The 11,654-nt window shown below is 37.3% G+C and overlaps 1 protein-coding gene across 1 annotated transcript; it reads right to left on the reverse strand.

Annotated features, from left to right (window-relative positions):
• Nucleotides 1–687: 687 nt before the first annotated feature.
• Nucleotides 688–11,588, reverse strand: LOC113238828 (prostatic acid phosphatase-like). The gene is made up of 4 exons (XM_026475673.1): nt 11,405–11,588; nt 3,615–3,735; nt 1,597–1,811; nt 688–1,287 (listed from the first exon to the last, which is right to left on the reverse strand). The coding sequence occupies exons 1-4, from the start codon at nt 11,546–11,548 to the stop codon at nt 1,129–1,131; spliced, it is 639 nt and encodes a 212-aa protein (XP_026331458.1). The 5' UTR covers nt 11,549–11,588; the 3' UTR covers nt 688–1,128.
• Between the last annotated feature and the right edge of the window lie 66 nt (nt 11,589–11,654).

Raw genomic sequence — 11,654 nt, forward strand, 5'->3', positions numbered from 1 at the left:
ATTTTAGTCACTATCTCACTTATATACTGTTCCTCATTCTGACTACATCATTGCTGGTTGAAATTTCAGAAAAAAACCATATTAAATAGATATTTTTTTAATATCACAGAATGCTTACGCTTTAATCTTGTTAACTTATTTAAAATTGTAAATACTTAAATAACAAGTTACTTAACTTAATTTAAGGAACAACATTGGTAACGTATTCGTAAATTTACTAGACAATTACCCCGATTGGTATCAAAATATGGAAATCCACGTTGAAAACAGTGTTTTTAAACAGTAATAACACCAGCCAAACTAGTAGAATAGAATCTTGCAGGAAGCCCTTCTACTTACAATTTGAAGTAAGTTAAAATTAGTTATCGTTGTCAATTTAATGTCAACAATAAATAATAATAAAATATACCAACGGATTTTTTGTTATATAAATAAGTAATGTACTAGAAATCGCGTAGTTGAACATTATGTTTTTAAGTGTGTAAGGTGCATACATTGACTTACAATTATATGGACGTCGGGTCCGCGCTAAAAAGTATCCGAACTTATAGGGCGCTAAAATCGTATACAGAGCGTCATTCACGCTTTAATCTACGTTTGTTCGACTGACAGCGAATCAAACAAAATTAGACAGTAGGTACTGCGATGACATTACAATTTAAATTCAACGTTTTAGCTTTTTCATATTCCTTTACATGTCACTACGTTTAAATAGGTTGACTTGAGACATTTTTTTCGTGGTTTTTGTATTAGACCCATCGTCCATTTATTTGTAAGTCAATGGGTGCACCATAGCCACTGACAAGTTCGAACTTCAAAAACCTTTTCCACGCTAGCGTGCAAAAAACGCTTTTGCGCCCAGATTTCTAATGAGAAAGAAAGCTTTTCCGAGCTAGTGAGGTGAAAAAAATATTATCTATAAGTTTATATAAAAACAACTTCTGTGACTTAGCTGCTGGTAACAAAAAAATACTTATACTTTAAAACTTAAGAATTTTCTAATAACTCAATTTTATTGCGTCAAATGTCGGACAAGTTACTTTTGACTTTGGAAATCTAGATTCACCAACATGGCGAGGGTCACAACCTAACTTGTCAACCTTTGAACTCTTAACTTAAGTTCACAGCCTAAAGTTCCGTTTTAATGCCACATATCTGGTAAAACTCGTGTTCAGGTAGAACAAAGTCCTTTGTCAATTCTTGAAATTTATTTAGTTCACAGTAGCGTTCGCAACCTTCAACTTTCAGGGTTTCTGAAACTTCTCCGGCTTGCTTTAAGTAGATAGGCTGAAAAAAAAACATTTTGCTTAAAACTTGATCTGGTGTTGATTACTCAATGTGTAAAATTTTTTTAGGAAGAATGTCTTTTTTGCAGATTGTCTCTTTGTTGAAGCCGTGATCTCGCAGCTATGAGTTACTCGAAATTTATACACGAAATTTAGTTTGAAATTGAAGTTGAAGAAGGTTCACAGCCCTTGGAAAACATATGCAGTCCCCATCCCGCACTGGGCCAGAGCGGCGGACTATGGTCTAAATCCTTGCCCGAGAGGAGACGCATGCCTGGCAGTGAATATTAACACTAAGAAATCTGCTTACCAAAATACTAAACTCTCCCGTAATCCGACTCTTGTACAGTTCCAACATGAAAGCAGAACCATATTCAGGTATACTGTCATCTTTGATAGTTCTGGTAACTTCCATCAGAGCACCAAGGTTGAAGTCATGGGCGGAGAAGATTCGTAGCCGATGAGAAACTGGAGAACCTGATGCGATGTCTTTGGCAATATTGATAAAGTTATTCAGTAGTACACCTGCGAAAAAACAGAACAATTAGGCAGTCGAATAATTGCTGGATCTGCTCCACTTATGGGATGGCTATGCTAAATACCAACTAGCCACCTTCGATTCAATAGACGAGCGTGCTAAGAGGTTTATAGGTTACGCGACCAACGAACACCACCGTAGAGTTGCCAGTTTATCGGTATTCTACAGGATATGTCACGGTGAGTGTGCGATGGAATAGCATAATTTGATTCCGCCTTCCCCTTTCCATCAACGGGGGACTAGACGGGGGCTGGGGTTCCACCTCTATGTTGTGAATATTCCCAGGATTCCCACGAAGCGTTTCGCTTCCACATTTATATGGCTAGGGAGTGGAATTCTGCCTGCAGACTTGTTTCCCGAGAGTGAATCGGTATTATTTAGGTGTGCATGCTACATTCTCGACCTCTGGTCACTTTCCATCAGGTGAGATGGAGGGCAAATGCGCACTTATTTTTTATATATAAAAAAAAGGTTCTTAAAATAATTAGCGTTTGACTGACTTCAATTTGTGTTACCAATATTTTTTTTATGATACCATTGACAGTACGAACAAGTCGTGCGCCTGCACACAAAAAAGGAATTCTATTAATAAGAAAGAGCAATTTCTCAAAATATTCGCTAATTGTGAAAAAATATTTATTAAAATAATAAAATATTGTCATTACAAAAATACTGCTTTTCTTTTTCTAATACAAATTTACTCTGAACTTTATTGTAACTTTTAGACAAATCCTTCACTGCAAGATTTTATTTCATTTCTAATCAATTAATTGGACATTTAAGTAATGTCCAATTAATCAAGAAGTTTTAACCTCTTACATCAAATTTAAATAATCTTAAATGAATTCAAAATTTCTTGGGTGTATAATAAGAAAATATATTCTTAAACAAAAAAAGAAGTACTTTGCTATTCAGATTAATATTCTAAATTCTAGAGTATATTTTTAAAGCAACATTTCGTTGCGTTTCCATAGTCAATGTTGTCGTGACATGTCGCCGAAGGCGCACGCGGTAACGATTACTTTTAATTGTGCTTGTAATCATAAAAATCATAAACAGTCATTTATCCAAAGAAACAATACGTAGTATCTCTAGTTTGTTAGGGTGTTATTTATAGTCATAATTTAAGAAATTTGGTTTCAGCATGAAATCAAACTACACTTGTAACAAGCACAACTTTAACATGCAATTAGTTTCATCACGCCACTGCTAGATGGCATTAGTTGTACTCTGAAATGCGCTATCGTTTTGTTAACATCAATAGTATAAAGTCATCTCATATATTTTGAATTGTTGTGCTTCTGCCGCTGTAGCATTTATACGGCACTGAATGGTACTCAAGTATTTGAGAAGGTTTCGTCCTATTTCTGCTACTTTAAGTTTTGCACTGAACTGTGTGCTTTCACGCCAGTGAGACATACTGTTACGTCCATAACCCTGTAAATTTACCCTTTTTGATACCTCTCAATTTTTCATTCTTTTTCTAATAACTTTTAAATATTTTGTTGAATCTAGAGTGGCTTTGTGACTTGAAGTAAATTAATTTGCTTTTGGATTAAGTATTTCTGTCTTATAACTAAAATACACTTTTGAGACGTATTTTACTATTATCAAGTAATTATGCTCTAGCGTCTATAGGGAAAGGATCGTTTTGTTGGGTTTAATAGATTTGTCTTCATAAAAAGAATTTTGTCTTTTTCTAAGTAATCTGTTTTTACCTTGTGGTGGTACGCCTGTTCATAGCAGTTGCAGTGTTACTCGGGTTTTATTCGCATTAGTTTTGTACTTACCACCACCAATTTTCTTCATTTCATGATTCCTGAAGTACAATTTGTATGCAAGCTTCGCTGTTGCACTGAGTTTCGGTAACAGTGGTATCGCCCATTCAGGTAAATCGAGGCCTAGAGCTATCTGTAACAAGAAATGAACAAAATATCACCAAAAGTATTAGCAATGTGAGTATTACCGCTTTCAGGTTTTAAAGGGTAATATTGCTGGTGATGAAACTTCGAGCAAACATTATATCTGATAGGTAACCCTCTAAGTGAGACGGTAGAGACAGCGACATGGCAGAGAACCATCATGAGACGGGACGAACAAGTCATGGGCTTGCAGCTCGTAAAGATGAAGAAGAAGAAGCTTTGAATCGTAAAGATCTAAGGGACAACTGCGACTGCGCCTGTCACCTTGAGACATAAGTTGACAAGTCCCATATGCCTGTAATGTCACCAGCAATCTTGCCCTTCAAAACCGTAAAGCAGTGATGCTCATATTTACTGCTTGGCGGCAGAAATAGGTAAGGACCTCTACTACTAAAGTAAAACACGATATAATCATGGTATAATAAAAGCCACATATGTCAAAAGTACTTTTATCACATGAAAGTCATAATAGTACTGTTCACGTTCACGTGACATGAACAGACAACCTGACCAGACATTACCACGTGACGATAATAGACTACTCAGCAGTGCATTGACCGAATAGCAATGTGCAAGACCAGCATGCCGAGTAGACGTTTCCTTTGTTTTACATTGTAAATTATATTGTAGATATACACGCACACATGTAAATAGAATTTGTATAAATAGTCTAGTTTTTAGAAATAAAGATCCAGATCCAGATAATCCAGACATCAACACTGTCTCATCGACGACAACGGAACTCTCCTCACTACAGCATTCTCTCACTGCGGCCAAGACACCCTTAGCCGTCAGCTTATCTGATAAGTCTTGTGAGTCTGTGAAACTGGCAGTGAGAAAATCCTCTCCTTGCACCCCTTATCCTTCCCACCTTCCGTCTGTTACCTTGGGTCGCATGGTGACAGGCTTCCTCAACCTGTGTATAGGGCTAGGCTGTTAGGTAGGAACGTAGGGTTGTTTGTGATAGGTTACAGCTTTCCCTTACCATTTCATGTATAGGCAGCTAGCTTTAATTACACATATAAAACGATACTCAACAGTAACACTCATATGACACCCAACAAATACTACACAAAGACAGAGATAAAATTAGTTGGCTCTACAAGTACTTTGTGTACTATGGGCGGTAAATAAGGCATTACGAACGAGACTCTATTAGAGTCTTTCGGAGTCTAGGTTCGTAATTTCCGCGTATTTTTCATCACACGTAAATATCATGATTGCATGCAGACTAACTTAACTATAATGTCCCAAATAAAATCCTCGGCCCTGTTTTCTTCTCATTACAGCCATAGTCGGCGGTAATGAAAAGAAAAAAGGAAAATTAGGGGGATTATAGTAGAGTTAGTCTGCAATCACACTATTTACGTGCAAGTGTGATTAAAAATATTATGAAATATGCGAAACAAACTATAAGTTTATGACTCCTAAGTAGGTTACGCATAAATAAGCATAAAAATATTATCGACTGGTTTTGTTCGTAGAAATTTTAAACCTCTCTTTTGAATGTTGCCATTTTGGACTTGCGGCCTTATTACATTAATGATGACAGATATGAAACCAAATTTTGACTTTTTGTTTTTCACTGGGTTTGACTCAACTCATATTGACGCAGAGTCGAAGCGTCATTTTCCGGTTTTTCAGGTTTTCGCCTATAGCATATTCACCTCTATTCTCCCATTTTTAAGGTACACATTTGTGTTATGCAAATATGAAGTCACGTGTCGACGCTTGGTTGCAGCCGAGCGTATTCTATCGCCTGTACCACGGTGAGTGCTCTGAAGAGTTATTCAACCTTATCCCTTCCTCTCCTTTCCATCAGCGGACCACCCGTGCCGGACTGCGTTGCCACAGTTGGACGGTCAGTTCAATACCGTCCCGCACTAAAAAGTTTGGCAATTCGTTCTTATGCCGAACCATCAAATTGTGGAACCAACTCCCGGCGCATGTATTCCCTCCCCTCTATAACATCGGGTCCTTCAAACGTAGTGTGACGAAGCATTTGGAAAGACCGGCAAAATGATAGTGACGGAGTGAAGATATTTGTGTTTTCCATCCGTTACTCTCATCTCTGAACTGTATTCGCACTTTCCATCAGGCGCGGTGCAGTCATTTTGCCGAGTCACAATAAAAAAAAAAAAAAAAAAAAAATTGGGCGGAGTGAGGCATCAGACGCCGAGCACATTGTGATCCGGGCGCAAACAGGACTCGAAGACGCGACACTTCGACTCTGCGCCAGTGAGAGTTAGCCTTTGCAAACCTTGTAGTTGGCTTTTAAGCCCCTTATGACATTCAGTACAAACTACAGAAGGAAGTTTGGCCTTAGATAGTACAACAAGCCATTAACTGGAAGCTATAAAACAACTTAGTACTATAAAATATAATTGCTTGCGGCATGTGGTTCGGAACTAATTACAGTGGGTACCCAACGGTTGCGTAATAATTCAAATCCAGCTTTGTGGCTTGCATAAATTTTTGACAATAATAATTGTTTCAGAATTCGCACCTGAAACCAAACGTGTCATAAACAGATAGGAATTGGCAAAGTATGTTTATTTTAAAATAAAAAGTAGTATATGCATGGAGTGAATAATACCTCCTGAGATTATTGCATTAATTTTGTAAATATATAGCAATTATTTGTTTATGTAGTGTATTTAGAAGCATAGTTTTGTAATTGTAAATAATAATTATTATAATTTTTTTATATAAAAAACCGTCTTCAAATGTTTGTGTAATTACATCTATTTGCTAAGTTTTATTGGAATCGGTTAACGGAAACCGGATTTACCGGATTTAGTTTGCCACCTTTAGTCGCGTCTCTGGATATAATAAAAAACTACACTATAATACTATAACTATACAACGATGTATAAGTACAGACGGTTTCTTCAATCACGTCAAGAAATATCACAAATAAGCATGCAACCTGTCTCTCATCCCGTAATAGGTCAATGTGATGAGGCCAAAGTTTAATCCAATCAAAGTTCAGTAAGCTTGTGCTTAAGTTGGGTGCAGCTTAATCTTAATACTAACCATTAGTTGGCTTGCTTAGTCAAAGATAAGGCTTTAGTTTGTATTGGATCTTGTATCAGTTTTAAGGTGTAAAAATTAAACCAGTTTTAAGTTTAAATTTGTAATGAATTGATGTTCAATTATTTTTTGTGTAATTACTCTACTAGTTTGTTATAATTATGAGTACAAAGACCGAATTCGAAAAAAAATTTGGAATTCAAATTTCTCGCACAAAGACTGAATATGGACTTTCCAGCTTAGGTTTGAGTCTACAGTGAAGCCCAAGAACTTGCATGTGTTGCAAAGTGGAACCGCAGAGGTGACTATTGGGCATGATACGGGATTTCTTCGTGAGAACAACACTAGGTTCGACTTAGACGTGTTTAGAATAAGCCCATTTGCAGAAAACCATTCACAAACCTGACTGTACGTGTATGTTAGCGTTTTGTCCAATTCTGTGAAGCCTTTAGCACATACTATAACAGTAGTGTCATCCGCAAACAGAACTACCAAGCCCTCCGATATATAGTGCGCAAGATCGTTGATGAACGTCAGGAACAACGTATTACTCAAGGTCGATCCTTGAGGGATGCCGATGGTGATATCACCAGCAGCGGAGTTGGTTTTTTGCCGTCCGTACAGACTGGAACTGTTTGGCTTCTGTTTGTTAAGAAATATTTTAATAAATCGTGGGCAACTCCGGTGATACGATACATAGCTAATTTTTGTGTTAGTAATTCATTCCCAATCACATCGAACGCCTTTGTAAGGTCACAAAAAATCCCTGCTGTTTTATACTCATCATCAATGCTGGTAATGATAGAATCCACTACACTTTGCGCGGCAGCTGTGGTGGACCTACCTTTCCTATAAGCAAATTGTCTGTCGGATAATGAGTCGTTTATTTCTAAATCTTCCATAATGCTTGTAGATATAATGGATTATCATTTTTGATATGTTTGGAACTATTGTGATAGGCCTGTGGCTTTCAACCGGGTCTTATCCCCTTTCCCCTTGAATACCGGACATACACGGGTATTTTTTTAAATGTTAGGATATATACCTTCGGTAATTATTTCGTTTATAAGGGTTACGAGTACGTCTTCTATTACTGGCCAGACAGACATTAATGTACTTATGAGAATATCGTATATGTCCAGTGTTTTTGATGAATGCAACATGCTCTTTACCACCCTCTCCAATAAGTCACAAGTAACAGTTGGAAGGCTGAACTGGGGAACATCCCACTCACCTACACACTTTATAAGGAATGACAGATATTTCTCACAATTACTATGTAAATCTAATTTTGAAGTAATTGTAAGGAATAGGAGGGGAAAAATGTTTGGACATTTGTTGCGCAATGACGAACTATTGACGGTTGTTGTTGAGGGAAAGATGGAAGGAAGGAAGGAGACAGAGAGGAAGACCGAGAATGGCATTCTGTGACCAAATAAAAAGAAAGGTTAATGTGAGCAGTTACAGGGAGGTCAAGGAGTTGGCTATGAACCGTGAGGAGTGGAGGAGGCTACACCGACAAGAGCATGGCTCTTAAATAAAATGAATGAATGAAATGTAAGGAAGTAATCATTGAAACAATTTGGAATTTTATCAGGCGGTACAAGGTTTCCATTATGCGTTATTTGCACATTTTGTGATTTAGTCGTTGCCGAAATTTAATTGTTTACGATTTGCCATATTACTGTACGTGAGTTTTTAGTGGACATTATCCTATTGTCATTGTATACACGACGGTCGCGAAGACTCATAGATTTTATTAAATCTGAATAGTGTTGCACGCAATTACCTAATTGTTGTGCAGAAATTGTTGTAAATTGGAATGCAATGATTGAGTTCTTAACTCACCCACAGAGTATGGTTTTCTTTTTAATCGTAATTTTTTTATAGGAAAATGTATATCAATATAGTATGTCAATATTATCTTATCAATGAACTAAATTTTTCATTATTGTAAATGTCAATGTTGTAAATAAAATCCCAATTATAATTATAAATGTCCTTATAAAATAAATTAATTGATTCTTCTTCAAAGATACGTCGATGTATAAATTTGTTTGCATTTTTGTGTCGCGTAACAGACAATGCAAACAGCTGCTCACTGTGGTCGCTTATCGGCGTATCTAATGGAGAAACGGTTACGCAACACTCATCGCTCGAACCTATCCCACAATCTAAAGAAGTGCTACAAGTGTCACATTCGCGTGTGGGAAAAATCGACAATATTTTTTGAGTTATAACAGCTCAATAAGTCGTCTACGCGCCGCCTATCCGAGTTGTCAGTCATATAATCCACGTTTATATCACCGACTAAAATGAACCTTTTATTTTCGTCAAATATTACTGATAATTTTTCTTTTTCTTTATTTAAAATCACCGTTTTCGGTTCTATAAATACCAACAATAATAATATTTTCTGAATACAATTCTATCGCATTGTGATATTCAACACTTAGGCCCTGTAGGTCAGTTCTTTGCTTGAATAAAATTCCTGTCTTCGTAAACAAGGGTACACCGCCGTGATGGACGCGCGGCCGGCAGTGATAATTTGCAAGCTCATACCCACTTAACTTCACGTGTTTTGTTTCGTTGTTTCTGCACCATGTTTCGGAACACACAATTATATCGGGATTGTGTTTGTGTAAAAATTATATCTAGTACTCCTGTTTTACTAGTAATGGAACGTACATTTCTATGTAAGGTCGTTATGTTAGGTTCGATTTTTGTATTTGAGGTTATCCCCGATCGTGCGGCGCGTGTGTTCTTCGTGAGTTTTGTGAAGTGATAATGTTGAACTTTCTAATGGAAACTCCGGCGGGCCACAGTCCAGAATCCCGGACAGACTGGACTTTGTTGGCTGGCACTTCCAGCTTGAAGGACTGACTGATTGAAGGACAGCTGTGACTGTAGATGCTGCTTTATGTCTTCCGGAGTGGCTTCTACACTAAAATTAAACAAGTGAAAGCTGACAGTGCGCGGCGGTGCCGCACGGAGGCCTCCTGACTGCAGTTCACGGGTTCTTTTATTGATAGGCTTGGTGGTGATCGTAGATTGCCGTGTCTCCCTTGTGTCAGGGGTGGATGTACATGGAGTCGTTGAAACTGGTTCGTAGTTGTCAGTGGAGTGTTTGTGGATAGTTTTCTCAAGCGGTTGTTGAATCATCGTAATTCCGTGAGTCAGTGGAACGCTTAGCCTGTGTGGAATGCCTGAAATGGTGTTCGAGAGATGGAAGTGGATGTGTGTTGCTGCCGTATTGTGCTGCTATCATGTGAGGTAATTTTTTTGTATTTGCGTTTACTCTTGCGTCTGGTTGTAATTACGTGTGTTGTGGAGTTCAAATTGTCAATTTTCCTCATTAATTGCGACAATTTTTCGTCTTGTGTTGATATGTGTATGTTTTGGGTTTTGATAATTTCGTTGCAGTTATCTAATTTCATATTCAAGGCACTGATTTTTAGTTCCAAATTTGAAATTACTTCCACTAACCTATCAAGGGCAGCTTTCGGTGGTGGAGCCATTTTCACCATTAACTTACAAATAAATGGACGACGGGTCTAATACAAAAACCACGAAAAAAATGTCCCAAGTCAACCTATTCGAAATTTAAATTGTAATGTCATCGCAGTATCGCGCTGTCAGTAGAACAAATGAAGACTAAAGCGGAGTGTCGCGCTCTGTATACGATTTTAGCGCCTTACAAGTGCGGACACTTTTTAGCGCGGACCCGACGTCCATATAATTGTAAGTCAATGATTTTCACTGATTATTTTGTTTTGTATTTCACAACACAGATTAATCTTGTAATCAACTGAATAATTGCGTTCGTTTTAGTTAACTTACAAATGTTTAAATTACTAATAATATTAAAAATTCACAGAGCGTTTAAATTTGGCAGTTAGCCGCACCAGCGCCACCTGGCGGAGTATATGTATGGAAGTGTGTCGTCACTCAGGTAACTTTACAGCTACCAGTCACGTCTGGAGATGTTGCTATTAACTGTATTTAAATATGTATTGAATTGATATTCAATTATTTTTTGCGAAATTACTCCATTAGTTTATTATAGTTATTAATACAAAGATCGAACATTTAGAAAAAAATCCTTCGGTCTTCGAGTTTTAAGTTAATAGATAAACAATTATTAAGTTTCATAGCACAGTTAATTAAATTCCAACTCAAACTCAAGTCTGCTCATTCGCTTACGAATCTTTTTTTTTTATAATACCTACCAAGTGACAGTACGAACAAGTCGTGTGGCTGGTGTTATGCGCCTATTCATAATAGTTGCAGTTCCACTCGTAGCCTTATATCGCAAAGATCTTAGGGGCATTGCCGTTATGCCCGTCACTCTGACACAAAAGTTGACAAATCCCATGTGCCTGTAATTTCACCAGTACCCTTCCCTTTCCCAGGCGGAATGTGGTAATGCTCACAAGTACGGCAGTACTTCCCTGGATAAACTCTTTCTCCAGGCGCATTACTTGTTCATCCCAGCGCTTGGCAACATAAAAAAAAATTCGTACCACAAATGGCTAAAGTAGAGTATGGACAATATTTACATTTTTTTTGAATACTTTTACACATCTCTATAATAAGGGAGTGTCTTAACAACAGAAATTACTCACCTGACTTTTATAGAGGTCGAATAGAGCTTGAAATAGGGTAGGATTTTCAGTAAAATTCTTTCCAGTCTCCTTTTCCAGTTTTACAACTAGGTCTTCGTATGGTAAAAACTCTTCTTGGATGGAGTCTGTCTTAGCTTGTGCCATAAGAGTTTTGAATCTTTGACAGTTGGAGTAGTACCGGAGCTGTAATGAAGATTATATGTTTAGTATAGAACTGGAATAAACATAATAATATGACCTCTAAAAGATC

Source organism: Hyposmocoma kahamanoa, unplaced genomic scaffold (assembly GCF_003589595.1).
Source record: "Hyposmocoma kahamanoa isolate Upper Pololo Valley unplaced genomic scaffold, ASM358959v1 98329, whole genome shotgun sequence".
NCBI lineage: Eukaryota > Metazoa > Arthropoda > Insecta > Lepidoptera > Cosmopterigidae > Hyposmocoma > Hyposmocoma kahamanoa.